Genomic DNA, 15,961 nt, shown 5'->3' on the forward strand with positions numbered 1-15,961 from the left:
GAATCAAAGAAGTTCCCTGAAGATGAAAGAACTCTCCTCACCCCCTGAAATGAAACCTCTCAATTAGCTAGCCGTGCCCTTCAGAGAAGCACAGTTGGTCAAAATAATCTAGTAATTGTTCTCCCTTTAGCTTTAATCTGACACTTCCATTTGCAACACAGAAACCAAAAAGCACCTTCCTTATGCTTTAAGAAAATGTTCATTCTTAGATTAATTAGTGAAGTCCACGTACTGTCTTATCAGAACTTGTTTCTGAATACTGGTAAGCTTTCTTCCGGAAGCATCAGCTAGAGGGGTCCTGCCCTCTCCGAAGCTCTGCCTTCCTGAGGCACCAGAATGCCCGATGCTGCCTGCGCATCCCCGCCGCTCTGACTCGGCGCCACGCACAGAGGTTCGGGCGGTTCCGTCCACTCCGGTTTCGATTGCTGCCTCCCAGCTTGGCCTAACACCAGGAAGTTCATCTGGCTCTCATTTCGGTATAAGTGTTCTGTTTACTCCCTTCTTGAGAATGGGGGAAAGGAAACTTGGTGAACCACGCACGGCCTGCTGGGTCAGAACTGTAGAGTCTGAAGGTGCCTGTGGCGTACACGGGCCGCTGTTACAGAATGCCTCTGCACGTGGAAGCTCCTGGAGGTGGCCTCGTGCTACGCCATCCCGCTATCAAAAAATGTCACCAGCTGACAGGAAAAGAGCACGTCGGCATTTGACCGTGAGTCATTCTAGGGATTCTGAGGTGCCAGGGTGCCAAGGGGAGTGTGAAACGCCCTCGCAGTGGCAAAAGAAGGAGGGGGACGATGGCTGTGTGGACTGTGTTAAAAACAACCCTGTTTAAGGCCATGAAGTTGTCCTGCCTAGCTCTGGTCTTCAACTCTTGAGAACAGAAAAAGTGGGGGAGTGGGGGAGGCGGTGGGGGGGAGCAAACCTCAAAGTCACTGCATATGAAGATTCTCACTTTAAAATAATTCATGTAAGTTGTTCATAGGACACTTCACGAACCATGGCAGCTTACCTCTGAGTCGTAGAGCTCCGTGGTAAACACCAGGTCAACTTTATACTCCTTCTTTTGATTAATCTGAAACACAGAAGCGGAACTTTAGCCTCGTGGAAGCTCTCTTAACATCTTCATGACCAAGAACCACTTCTCTCTTGCGATAACATGACATGAGATGGCAGCTCTAGCATTTATACCTGAATAAAATCAGTGATTTTTTACAAGGAGAAAAGATCTCAAATTTTGGTCGCATCATGCCACTCTGCTTTGCTGATTTGACAGCTACTCACAAAGAGGGAGGCTGAGATGGGGAAACAGTGGTCCTGACCCTAACATGTTGGCTTTGGGTGCGGCCGGGTGAGAAACGACACGAGCACACAGGGCTGAGGAGCGAGTGCCTTCCTTCCTTCCCCAACTGTTGAGTGCCCTCCACGCCCTGTGCTGGGCACTGGGCCACATCAGCGCCCCCTCCTGCCACTCACAGTTGACCCAGAGGCACAGGTGCACCCAGTAATAAATGATGGGTTTTCAGATGGTGATGAGAGAAGAAAGAGTGGTGGGGCCACTTTTCTTAAGGTGGCCAAGGAAGGCACCTGGGAAGAGGAGACCTCAGCAAAGGTCAAAGGGATAGTACAGAAGCAGCCACACCCAGACCGAGGGTGGGCAGAGGGGGACCCACAGGTGAGGCCTGAGGTGGGTTCTGTGAAGGGCCTGAGTCTGGAGCAGGGTGAGTTAGCCACATGGAGGAAGTCCTCAGATGTTATGCTCTCCCCCTTTTTTGCAGCTTTCACAGGCTGGCATACTTCTAAACTTGGCGAATGCATATTTAACCTTTTAAAATCTTTGAACTGACTCCAATGCATAGTTTTAGAGCATACGTACCCATATCATTGAAGCACATTAGACTATTTAGAAGAACTTTATGTTTTTGGCCATCATCTTTTTTAAAAAACAAAACAAAACAAAAAAACCACCATAGTGATCATTCAGTACAAGAGTGTTTTCTAGAGAAGAAAAGGAACTTCTGCTGCCTGGAGCTGAAGTTATTTCACATTGTGTTGATTAAGTTAGACTCTGGAAACATCAATTTCCCTTGAATCAGGAACACAAAAACCAAACAGGGTTATCTTATTTTTAAGTAGACCAGATACCATCCATTCCTATTACAGATTTTTAAAAAATTCTGGGAAACCGGAGAATGGAGGGCGAGGATTCTGTGGCAATTATTTATGTACAGAACATTTAGACACGTGGATGTATAGATACTGCTGGGAGCCCAGGGGCACCCAGAGCACATGCATGAGAGCAGTTTGCTTAGGGCTCATTTTCAATCTCAAACAAGTTCTGCTGTAAGTGGAAACACTGATTTCAATTACAAATTCATACAGATTACAAAATTCATACACACACTGTCTTCTCATTCACTTTTTGCCACCTCTTATGCCAGGAACCAGAGAGATACAAGGAAATAGAACATCCAGTCCAGCTTGACCAGAAACCTGCTTCCTGTGTGGAAAGAGGCATGTCAGCACTACACAGTGCAGCTCATCTATGTGGTCAGAGCTGCACATGTGCCAGGCACTCAGGCTTATCTAGAGCAAGGGGCAGGCAAAGGTGTGGGAATAGAGTGCAGGGGCTGGCATTCCAGGGAAGACAACAAAACCAGAAAAAAGCCTGTCTGGGGAGGCTGGCGCAAGGTCACAAAAGCCTCTTTTTTTGTAAAGAGGACTTGGAACTTGATCCCAAAGTCTGTGGGAGCCCCAGTAAACATAATACAGTACTTAGGCTGTTGTGGAGAGTAAGACACGGCACAAAAAGAGCTTAGGTGGTGCCTGGGTCGGGGTAAAAGTCCAACATATGCTCACTATTTTTTATCATTATTAAAACCTATTCAAACCTACAGCTAACATCATATTCAATGGTAAAAAGTTGAAAGCATTTCCTCTAAGATCAGGAACAAAACAAGAATGTTCACTCTCACTTTTATTTAACGTGGTTTTGGAAGTCCTAGCCACACAATAAGAAAAATAAAAGGAACCCAAATTGGAAAAGTAAAACTGTCACTGTTTGCAGATGACATGATACCATACGTAGAAAATCCTAAAGATGCTACCAGAAAATTACTAGAGCTCATCAATGAATCTGGTAAAGCTGCAGTATACATGGGAATTCTCTGGTGGTCCAGTGGTTAGCACTCGGCACTTTCACTGCAGAGGGCCCAGGTTCAATCCCTGGTTGGGAAAAACTAAGATCCTACAAGCTGTGCAGCAGCAGCCAAAAAAACCAAAAAACAAAAAACAAGTTGCAGTATCCAAAATTAATACACAGAAATCTACTGCATTTCTATGCACTAACAACAAAAGATCAGAACGAGAAATTAAGGAAAGAATCCCAATCTGATTGACCATCACATCAATGCAATCCCTATCAAATTATGAAGGGCATTTTTCACAGAATTAGAACAAAAAAATTTTTACATTGTGTATGGAAACCCCGAATAGCCAAAGCAATCTTGAGAAAGAAAAACAGAGCTGGAGGAATCAGGCTCCCTGACCTCAAACTATATTACAGAGCTACAGTAATCAAAACAGTATGGTACTGGCACAAAAACAGAAATATAGTTCAATGGAACAGGATAGTAAACCCAGAAATAAACCCATGCACCTATGGTCAATTAACCTATGACAAAGAAGGCAAATATATACAATGGAGAAAAGACAGCCTCTTCGATAAGTGGTGCTGGAAAAACTGGACAGCTACATGTAGAAGAATGAAATTAGAAGTCTCTAATACCGTACACAAAAATAAACTAAAAAATGGATTAAAGACCTAATGTAAGATCAGATAATATAAAACTCTTAGAGGAAAACATAGGCAGAACGCACTTTGACATAAATTGTAGCAATATATTTTTGGATCCACCTTCTAGAGTAATGAAAATAAAAACAAAAATAAACAAATGGGATCTAATTAAACTTAACAGCTTTTGCACAGCAAAGGAAACCATAAACAAAATGAAAAGACAACACACAGAATGGGAGAAGATATTGCAAATGAAGCCATGGACAAGGAATTAATCTCCAAAATATACAAACAGCTCATGCAGCTCTCTCTAAAAAAAAAAACCCCAATCAAAAAATGGGCAGATCTAGATAGACATTTCTCCAAAGAAGACATATGATGGCCAAAAAGCACATGAAAAGATGTTCAATATTACTAATTATTAGAGAAATGCAAATCAAAACTACAATGAGGTACCACCTTACACTGGTCAGAATGGCAGTCATCAAAAAGTCTATAAACAATAAATGCTGGAGAGGGTGTGGAGAAAAAGGAACCCTCCTACACTGTTGGTGGGAATGTAAATTGGTACAGCCACTATGGAGAACAGTATGGAGGTTCCTTAAAAAAACTAAAAATAGAGCTACCATATGATTCAGCAATCCCACTCCTGGGCATATATCCAGAGAAAACCATAATTTAAAAAGATACATGCACCCCAATGTTCATAGCAGCACTATTTGCAATAGTCAGGACATGGAAGCAACCTAAATGTCCATCAACAAAGGAATGGATAAAGATGTGGTATGTACACACAATGGAATATTACTAAGTCATAAAAAGAATGAAATGATGCCATTTGCAGCAACATGGATGGACCTAAAGACTGTCGTACCAATGAAGTAACTCAGACAAAGGCAAGTATTATGATATCACTTATATGTAGAACCTAAAAAGATGATACAAATGAACTTATTTACAAAACTGAAACAGACTTAGAGGCTTCAAAAACAAACTTACGGTTACCAAAGGGGAAAGGTGGGAAGGAAGGGATAAATTAGGAGTTTGGGATTAACATATACACACTACTGTATATAAAAATAGATAATCAACAAGGACCTACTGTATAGCACAGGGAACTCTACTCAAATTCTGTAATTACCTATACAGGAAAAGAATCTGAAAAAGAACGGATTATGTATACGTATAACTGAACCACTTTGCTGTACACCTGAAACTAACACAACATTATAAATCAACTATACCCCAATATGAAACAAAAATTAAATAAAAAATTAAATAAAATGCAAAACAAAACTTATTCACATCAGGGAGAGAAAGAACTGTGCTGGAAAGCAGGGTCTGGCCCGAGGATGAGGCTAGGGAAGGCTGAGATACAGACTCCATCTGGCTTGTTTTCTCCTGCCTGGAGCTTGCAGTGAACCATTAAAAGGTGTGAGTAGGACCTGCATGAAAGTGGCTGCACAAGGTGCCCCACGCATCTGTCTCCAAGTCTCCTGAAGTTCGGTGTCCTCGCTGCCCCACTTGAGTTAGAGGAACACACGGAACATTCACCCCAGCCATGCGGTCACCAACAGCTGAGACTCAGAAGGCAGCACTTCTGCCTGCCAGCAGGTCTAAGGCTTGAACTGCTTGCTGCACCAGCCATGGGGCCCTCTCGCCTGCTGCACGCACAACCTAGGAGTCTGCCCTTCGTGTTCACTTAGGGGCCTGAGCACACAGGAGTCAGGATGCTCCTCAGGCTGCTAGTTGGGGGTGAGCGGGGTGGGTAGTGAGGCCATTCATGTGAAGAGGAGGAGGCAGCAGAGTTGGCAGTATCATTTTTGTGCTCAGAGACATAGAAGATGGCCAGGAGGCAGCTGGATGTCATAAAAGAAGACTCAGTAGAGGTGGTGGTTAAAGCCACAGAATTTGCTGCAGTCTCCTCAGGGAAGGTGTCTGAGAAGAACCTTGAGGACCACCAACCTTCCCATCGGTAATCAACTGGGCACGCTTATTTGCTACCAACAAGGATTCACAAAAGTGTGCCTTTTCTTGATGTAATTGTGCATATTTTAAATAAAGTACTTAAGATATTATTTGACTCAACAGTTTCTTGAAAATACATGGAGGACTTCCTAGGTGGCACAGTGGGTAAGAATCTGCCTGCCAATGCAGGGGACACGGGTTTGAGCCCTGCCCCAGGAAGATACCACGTGCCGCAGAGCAACTAAGCCTGTGTGCCACAACTATTGAGCCTGTGCTCTAGAGCACGTGAGCCACAACTATTGAGCCCAAGTGCCAAAACTACTGAAGCCCACGCGCCTAGAGCCTGTGCTCTGCAACAAGAAAGGCCACTGCAATGAGAAGCCCACGCACTACAATGAAGAGTAGCCCCCGCTCGCCGCAACTAGAGAATGCCCGTGTGCAGCAACGAAGACCAAACACGGCCAATAAAATAAAGAAATAAATAAATTTTTTTAAAAAAGAAAAGAAAAAGAAAATACATGGAGGCAAAGTCAGGTACCCAGTACCTATTCTTTGCAGGGAAAGAAACACCTGGATTAACCAAGGCTGTGAGCTGAGTCAGGATGGAGCTGTCCTTTTGAAGAGTAATTTTCCTTCCTGATTTGAGCTCCTTCTTTTACTTAGGCACTCTTAAAAGTGTCTACATTTTGTCCAAAATAAGATTTTTATATTTTTGGTTGTACTTTGCCATTTATCAAAATGCAGCCCTTTTTCCTCCCACAGAGGCCTCTCCCGGCTACCTTCCTCTGAGTCACAAGTTCCTCTGAGGTGGCTTTGCTGGTTCTCCTGAGACAAGGCAGCAGCCTCAGGCCTTGGGCCAAGCAGCACCAGCCAGGCCTTCTTATCTGAGACAAAGTGTCTCATGCTTCTCAGGACATTCTAGGGCTTTGAGTTCCCTTCAGCTGTCTTTGATTAAACTATCCTGTGATAAAGAGGTCTTAGTGGTTCAACATCTACCCCAGGAGTTTTGAATGTGAGTGCAGGGCCAGCAACAGGGAACAGACTGTCACAACCACCCTCAGGGCAGTCGGGTGACAGGAGAAGGACTTCAAGTAGATCACTGTAAAGTTGATTCTCATCATGGATGACTTAAGAGTTATGAAAGGATAACTGGAGAAGTGATCTAGTCTGGGGATCAGGGAAGTGACATTTGAGCTGAACTGTGAACATTAAGAAAGAATTGACTTTGGGGGTGTCAGGGTGAAGGTGGGGGCCTGGCAAACATTCCACCTGGAAGAAAGAGTGGGGCTGAAAGCCTTGGGGAGCAGCTGGGGGGGCCGGAGGGCAGAAAGACAGGAGTCAGGATCCAGAAGAGGCTGGCCCTGGCCACGTAGTCAGGGGCTACCCTTTGCAGGCTGCGGTGAGAGTTTCACCCCAAGAGAAATGGGAAGCCATAGACAGGAAGAGATTTTAAAGCTCCCTCTAGCCCACATGTGGAGAACCAGCCTGGAGTGAGGAGGGGTCCAGAGGGAATGCAGAGACTACAGGAGGCTAGTTGAGGGGGTGGGTGAACCAAGGTGGGGACAGCAGAAATGGGGGGGAAGTCTATGGTGGACATATGTGGATGTGAGTCCTAACTGGCAGGTCAACATGACCAGTTACATCACTCAAGATCAAAAATAACCACTAGAATTCACATTCCATATTAAGACAACATTATTAGATCTACCATCATTTAAAGGACACGTGTATTTATTGGGTTCAAATCCCAATCAGGGTTTTGGGTGGGTTTGAGTCCTGACCATGTGGGTCCAAGTCCCAATCAGGATTTTGGCCTGGTTTGAGTCCTAATTGCATGGGTTTGAGTCCCAATCTGAGGTGCATGGTTTCACTAGGGCCTGTGCTGGGTGTGGTTCTAAGCATATCACATGTTTTACCTGGGCTAACAGAGCTCTGAAGGTCTGCTCACAAGTGAGTAATTGAGAGATGCAAGATAAAGCAGCAGTGAGGGACTGTTAGATTGACAATAAATGAGAAAATGCATAGGGCCAGGTTTGGGGGGTTCATGGCTGTTACAGGAACCACTGACTGAAAAAGCCCACCTTGCCCAGGCACCACAGTAACCACGTGCATGAGTTATCTTACAACAGAAAGTCCTGGTAAGGAACACAGAACTAACAAGTCACCATCAACCGGAAGAATTCAAGAAAAGGCAAAAGGACAAAGGAGATGCCAGTCCATGTGTCCTACCAACCTCCCAGAATCCTTCTTGCTGGAATCCATCTTGGCTGAGCCATGCCTGTCACCAGGAAGGACCCTGAATCAGAACAACTGGCCAGAGATAACCTGGAAACGAATCCCATCACCATAAAACCCAAGACTGTGAGCCACATGGCAGGGCGGTTCTCCTAAGTTCCTTTACCCAACTGCTCTCCACTCAGAGCATGATGAAGAAGATACATCAGTCCTTTTCAAAACAGTTGCCCATGGGATGTGGGATGAATGGTGTGGACAGAGAATGTCCTTGCCATTTCAGTAAACAAAGGATATCACAACCATGAAGCCCCTACAGTGTACCCTGAGGGGAATTTAGGATTGAGAAAAATAGGATACGAGCCCTAGATAGTTAAGTTGCATATAAAAAGAATGCTATCAATGAGCCCAGACTCTTGCATCTTCCCCTACATGGAAAAGCACTAAACTCATTAACTTGAATACAGACTGAAAGTGAGGGGATGGAAAAAGATATTCCATGCAAATGGAAATCAAAAGAAAGCTGGAGTAGCAATACTCATATCAGATAAAATAAACTTTAAAATAAAGACTACTACAAGGGACAAGGAAGAACACTACATAATGATCAAGGGATCAATCCAAGATGAAGATATAACAATTGTAAATATTTATGCACCCAACATAGGAGCACCTCAATACATAAGGCAAATGCTAACAGCCATAAAAGGAGACATCAACAGTAACACAATAAGAGACTTTAACACACTTACATCAATGGACAGATCATCCAGACAAAAAATTAATAAGGAAACACAAGCCTTAAATGACACATTAGACCAGATAGACTTAGTTGATATTTATAGGACATTCCATCCAAAAGCAATAGAATATACTTTCTTCTCAAATACGCATGAAACATTCTTCAGGATAGAACACATGTTGGGGTATAAATCAAGCCCTGGTAAATTTAAGAAAACTGAAATCATATCAAGCATCTTTTCTGACCACAATGCTATGATATTAGAAATCAACTACGAAAAAAAAAAAACTGTAAAAAATACAAACACATGGAAGCTAAACAATATGCTACTAAATAACCAATGGATCACTGAAGAAATCACAGAGGAAATAAAAAAATACCTAGAAACAAATGACAATGAAAATATGACAACCCAAAACCTATGGGACGCAGCAAAAGCAGTTCTAAGAGGGCAGGTTGTAGCAATACAATTCCACCTCAAGAAACACGAAAATCTCAAAGAACCTAATCTTACACTTAAAGCAACTAGAAAAAGAAGAACAAGCAAAAACCCAAGTTAGTAGAAGGAAAGACATAATAAAGATCAGAGCAGAAATAAATGAAATAGAAATGAAGAAAATAGTAAAGATCAATGAAATTAAAAGCTTGTTCTTTGAGAGGATAAGCAAAATTGATAAACCTTTAGTCAAACTCATTAAGAAAAAAAGGGAGAGGACTCAAATCAATAAAATTAGAAATGAAAAAGAAGTTACAACTGACACCACAGAAATACAAGGGATCGTAAGAGACTACCATAAGCAAATATATGCCAAAAAAAAAAAAAAAAAAAGGACAACCTAGAAGGAATGGACAAATTCTTAGAAAGGTACAACCTTTCGAGACTGAACCAGGAAGAAATAGAAAATATGAACAGAGCAATCACAAGTAATGAAATTAAAGCTGTGATTAAAAATCTTCCAGCAAACAAAAGTCCAGGACCAGATGGCTTCACAGGTGAATTCCATCAAACATTTAGAGAAGAGCTAACACCTATCCTTCTCAAAACTCTTCCAAAATATTGCAGAGGGAGAAACGCTCCCAAGCTCTTTTTACGAGGCCACCATCATCCTGATACCAAAACTAGACAAAGATATCACAGAAAAGAAAATTACAGGCCAACGTCACTGATGAACACAGACACAAAACTTCTCAACAAAATACTAGCAAACAGAATCCAACAACACATTAAAAGGATCACACCCCATGATCAAGTGGGATTTATCCCAGAGATGCAAGGATTCTTCAATATACACAAATCAATCAATGTGATACACCGTATTAACAAATTGAAGAATAAAACCCATATCATCTCAATAGATGCAGAAAAAGCTTTTGACAAAATTCAACACCCATGTATGATAAAAACTCTCCAGTAAGTGGGCATAGAGGGAACCCATCTCAACATAATAAAGGCCATATGTGACAAATGGCCATTATCAAAAAATCTACAAACAATAAATGCTGGAGAGGGTGTGGAGAAAAGGGAACCTTCATGCACTGTTGCTGGTAATGTAAATTGATACAGCCATTATGGAGGTTCCTTAAAAAACGAAAAATAGAATTACCATATGACCCAGCAATCCCACGCCTGGGCATATACCTGGAGAAAACCATAATTCAAAAAAGATACATGCAACCCAATGTTCATTGCAACACTATTTATAATAGGAAGAACATGGAAACAACCTAAATGTTCATCGACAGAAGAATGGATAAAGATGTGGTACATACATACAATGGAATATTAGCCATAAAAAGGAACAAAACTGTGCCATTTACAGAGATGTGGATGGACCCAGAGACTGTCATATAGAGTGAAGTGAGAAAGATAAATATCATATAATATTGCTTATATGTGGAACCTAGAAAAATGATACAGATGAATTTATTTGCAAAGCAGAAATAGAGACAGGGATGTAGAGAACAAATATATGGATACCAAGGGGGGACGGGGGGTGGGGTGAACTGGGAGATTGGGATTGACATATGTACACTACTATGTATAAAACAGATAACTAATGAGAACCTACTGTATGGCACAGGGAACTCTACTCAATACTCTGTAGTGACCTAAATGGGAAGAAAATCCAAAAAAGAGGGGATATATGTATATGTATAGCTGATTCACTTTACTGTACAGCAGAAACACATTATAAAGTAACTACAATAAAAATTAAGAAAATAAACTCATTAACTTGAAATGTCTGTTTTTGTGATTACTAGTTATCTTTTGATGTTTCACTGCATGTTTTTTTTTCAGCAAAAATTCCTATACAGGGACTTCTCTTGTGGCACTGTGGTTAAGAATCCGCCTGCCAATGCAGGGGACACGGGTTCAATCCCTGGTTCAGGAAGATCCCACATGCCACAGAGCAAATAATCCCATGTACCACAACTACTGAGCCTGCGCTATAGAGCCCACGAGCCACCACTCCTGACATCCATGCACCTAGAGCCCACGCTCCGCAACAACAGAAGCCACCTCAATAAGAAACCCATGCACCACAATGGAATAGTGGCCCCCTACTCTCCGCAACTAGAGAAGAGTCTGTGTGCAGCAATGAAGACCCAATGCAGGCATAAATTAATTGATTCTAATTTTAAAAAAACCCTACATATCCTACCTCGTTCCTTATCTCTTTGGAACAGTCCCTCAGAGCAACCTGAGAGGCTGTATCCTGGGCTATAGTCCTCAGTAAGTCCACCAAATAATACATAATTCTCAACTTTTAGGTTATACATTTTTTTCAGTTGACAGTTTTGGCGGCCAATGAAGAGAACCAGGGCAGACGTCTCTCCTTCACCAGGATCTAGAGCCTTGGTACCAGCAGCGGCCTCTTGGACTGGTTTGCCGCCTCCTAAGAGAGTACACATGTGGGCAAGCCTTTCCTGGTTCTCAGGTCTCCAATTAGTGGCTGATAGGTCCTAAGTTTTATTTGGTAGTGTTAAACTCCTCTCTGGAGGAGTACGTTATACTCAAAACTTAGTTTCAAGAAGAGGTACCTAGGTTATTCTCAGTTGAAAGACTGGGAAACCTTTGCTCAGTTGAAAGACACTGAGTAGGGTTGGACTGGGTAATTAGGTGGAAGACTAGCCTGCTGTTTTTCCTTGGATTGGCTACTTTAGTAGAGTTTGTCAGAATAAAAGTGAAGCTATCTCATGAGAGCTTTCAGCTCCAAAGAAGGGAGATCTCCTCCCAGCCAGCTTTCTCAAGCAACTGAGAAACTTGCAGGAGTGATGGAGGCACATCCTCATACCATGCAGCTGTCCCTATAAGGAAACCCACTCACTCTGATTAAACACTTGCTCTGCCAGGGACAGGCATAAGAGCCAGTCACTCAGTGATGTGAGCACACACAGTGGTCTTACACAACCAGAGGGAGAAACTGAGACATATAAGAAAGCTGAAATGATTTCAGGGTGACACCCAGAGGTGTGAAGCTCATTGGCCCACCACACAATTGTCACTAGTGAGTCTATCTCAACAAACAGACCTCAAAATGGGGCACAAAGCTTACAAAACAAAAAAGAGCAACAGATTGCCAGCCTCCAATTAACACTCCAGTCGGGTTCATGTACAATACATATGGAATGTATACTTGCGAATACTTGACTGGGGAAACGGCACTAAAGGAGCTCTCAAGCTAGAATGGCCAATTTGGGGCTCTGTTGCCACTCTGAAACTAATTTTTATGTGTGTGCGTAGCTGGAAAAAGCCAGCTTGATAAAATATCTTTTCAGGATTCCTTCTAGGAGGAACTTACTTGCATTTCAATCCCTGTGTCTTTAAGATGTAAATATTCTGCCAGATTTTCTTAAGAGTGTGTGTGTATGTGTGTGTGTGTGTGTGTGTGTGTGTGTATGTTTTGAGAACTTAGTTTCTGCCATCTGGAAAGTACACACATGGTGCACATTTGGCAGTCAATGGAATAGGCTGGGATTCCGAGAAGTCATTTTGTCTGGCTGTGCCAACTCTCAGGGACTTTTGTCATCTTAACCTTTGTTGCGTCTACTTGTGCAACAAAGGTCTTTACTTTCCTTGACTATTTTGGGGAGTAAACTTTTTTTTTTTTTTGGCTGCTCCGTACAGCTTGCAGGATCTTATTTCCCCAACCAGGAATCGGACATGGGTGTGCCCACCCCCCACCCCCTCTAGGCATTTTATTCCTTTTCTTGTAATGGTATGGCAGTGTTTCCTTCATTTCTCTTTCTGCTCTTCCGTTGTTCGTGTATAGGAATGCAAGAGATTTCTGTGCATTAATTTTGTATCCTGCTACTTGACTAAACTCATCAATGAGTGCTAGCAGGTTTCTGGTACAGTCTTTAGGGTTTTCTATGTATAATATCATGTCATCTGCAAAGAGGGATAATTTTACTTCTTTTCCAATTTGGATTCCTTTTATTTCTTTTTCTTCTCTGATTGGGAAGTCTTATTTGTGGCCTCAGCTTCCCCCTCAGTGGGTCTTACAAATGCTAATAAAAACATTAGGTTAACTAACATTAATTAGGTTGATTAACAAGGAGGAAGGGAGGAAAAAACTGAGGGGAAAGTCTAGAGATTTTCTTTCCAACAAGGTGAAAATTTTAAAGGGACTCCTCCCAAAAAGATAAAAATCTTTAGGTGGCTATTAAAATATGGGATACATAAAACAATGTTAATGGGATTAAAACAAAAGGTTCTGATGAAACTCTACCTAAGATTGGGTGGGTTAAAGGGACCCCTTATTGGTCCTCAACATAAAAGGGCCCCAAACAAGTCTACTCTATTTACCCCAGGTACACATATAAAGGCTGTGTGTGTGTGGGGGGGGGGGGGGGGGGGGAATTACATTGAGATACCTGACCAGCCATTGCTTGTGGCAACAGGCCAATTAATCAAGTTAAAAGATTGACAAAACAGCCTAAGTCCCTTGGCTCAGCCGTTCACTGGGGACCCCAGAGCTTTTCATACAAAAAAAGATTAAGTGGTTAGGAGATTTTAAAAAAAGAAAAGCTTCTAAGACTCCTTGTAAGACCAAGACTTGTTGATGGGGTCCTAATAGAAACTAAAGTTAAAGGTATAAAAATTGATAGAATTGAGATAAAAGCTTACATAAATTGGTATGTTTAAATGGGCTTTATATAAGATGGTTACATCTCTTTTGCCTAATTATATTGTAAGACAGACACTATGTCTTCCACTTCCTGGTATAAGACAGGGCATATAAATCTGTCCCTTAGACAATATTAAACATACTAAAAGAAACCAACAGGGTTACCTGAGACCACACAATATGAAATAAAAACTGGGTGCTAATATTCAGGGGCTAATAAAAACAATAGAGATTTTTGCTCGGGGTTTCACCTGTGCACTCAGCAAGAGGGCCTTTGTTGAATGCCTTATGCAAACTTTTGAAAGCATGATAAACTGAAGCTTAAAATTCTAGGATATAGAACTTTTGAATTTCAGTTTAGTTGGAAATCTTCTGACATAAAAAATCAAGGTAAAGAAAACGTCGTTGGACAAATCGATCTTTTAGTGTAATTTAGGCAGCAGATCTGTTCTCTGGGGAATTAAAAGCAACTGTCTGTTTTTCAAATCTCTGCAAATTAGAAATGTAGATATAGCCACAACGGCCTGAGACTGAGCCTAATTAGCTTAATCAGGTAAAACCTGATACTGGAAAAAAAAAAAAGGAAAAAAAATGGCCTTTTAAAACTCAAAGCATTGGAAAGGCTCCCTCACTCAAAATCTCATTCACAGCTTCCTTAAGGGATTATCAAGAATACAGGGTTTCCCTGGTGGCGCAGTGGTTAAGAATCAGCCTGCCAATGCAGGGGACATGGCTACAAGCCCTGGTCTGGGAGCAACTAAGCCCATGCACCACAACTACTGAGTCTGCTCTCTAGAGCCCATGAGCCACAACTACTGAGCCCACGTGCTACAACTACTGAAGCCCAAGCACCTGGAGCCTGTGCTCCCCAACAAGAGAAGCCACCACAATGAGAAGCCCGTGCACCACAACGAAGAGCAGCCCCTGCTCACTGCGACTAGAGAAAACCCGCATGCAGCAACAAAGACCCAATGCAGCCAATAAATAAATTTATTTTCTAAAAAAAGAAATAAATCTTAGAAGTCTTTTCTATAAATATCAATAGTATATCAATAGTAAAGTCTTGGTCATCTGAGAAAATAAATTTGACTTACTTATTCCAACTTATTTATAAACTGGTAAGTTTATACTGTAATTCCTGATTCAAAACTAAGTGTTAAAATGAAGCTGAGATCTTTAGTTTTGTTTATGTCAGTGTGTAAATTATACCTATAGGTGTTTCTACCTCTGGAAAATATTATCAAAATTAAACTTATAAAAGAGGTCTACTTAATTGACTTTAAAAGTAAGCACTTACAAATTAAATATTCCCAAGTCTAAAGGAAACTGGCCAGAATGAATTCCAAGTTCACATGATCTAGTATGCAAGGGAAGTAGGATAAGTGTTTTTGGCAAAAGAAGGTATGAGGAGTGGAATTACATTTTGTTAAGAGAAAAGAGTGATTTTGTCCTAGCGCTGGTTGTCTTTGGATGGAAAAATTAGGGACAAACTAAAATGGATATAGAAAGTTGTGGAAGGTTTGTAGAAAGACAGCTCTGAAAAAGTTGTTCTAAGCTTGGTCAGGCTGGGTTTGGATTGAATTTAATTATAAGTGAATTTTGTTGTTGAGGGTGGGCTGGTGCAGGACTGGAGTTTGGTTTTCTCTTCCCATTAAGAGAACAGAGTTTTCTTTGAATGCTGAACTAAATACTTTTGGTAACAGATTGTAAGTTTCTTTGCCTTCTAAATGATCTGTTATTTGCCTTAAAAATCTTTTATTGTCACTTTGGTTGAGTGAATAAGTTCCGTTTCACAGTGACCTATGATCTTATTTGACCAAGCGTTTAAAAACTTGCCTTTTTTTTTTTTTTAAACAAACTTCCCAAATATCAAATTCTAATTAAGATTCTTTTGACCTCCAGCTAACTTTGGGATGCTTCAAAGAACCCCTGAAAATCCCAAAGAGAGATATGAAACTAAATAAGGTTTATTTGGCATGTTAAATTACATGGGAAACACTGACAAATAAGTATGATAAAACCTTATTTTATGGGTAAATGTCATTAATGTAGATATTGTAAAACTTATATGGAATTCCTAAAAATCTGTTATGT

The 15,961-nt window shown here is 41.4% G+C and overlaps 1 protein-coding gene across 1 annotated transcript in view; it reads right to left on the reverse strand.

The window, feature by feature from the left end:
- The window catches only part of RARRES1 (retinoic acid receptor responder 1), a 40,499-nt gene that overhangs the window by 12,115 nt on the left and 12,423 nt on the right, over window positions 1-15,961 (reverse strand). The window contains exon 2 of the mRNA XM_057740220.1: window positions 1,010-1,072. Coding sequence (XP_057596203.1) covers window positions 1,010-1,072 — 63 coding nt within the window. The remainder of the gene's footprint in view (window positions 1-1,009; window positions 1,073-15,961) is intronic.

Source organism: Hippopotamus amphibius, chromosome 6, assembly GCF_030028045.1.
Source record: "Hippopotamus amphibius kiboko isolate mHipAmp2 chromosome 6, mHipAmp2.hap2, whole genome shotgun sequence".
Taxonomy (NCBI): domain Eukaryota; kingdom Metazoa; phylum Chordata; class Mammalia; order Artiodactyla; family Hippopotamidae; genus Hippopotamus; species Hippopotamus amphibius.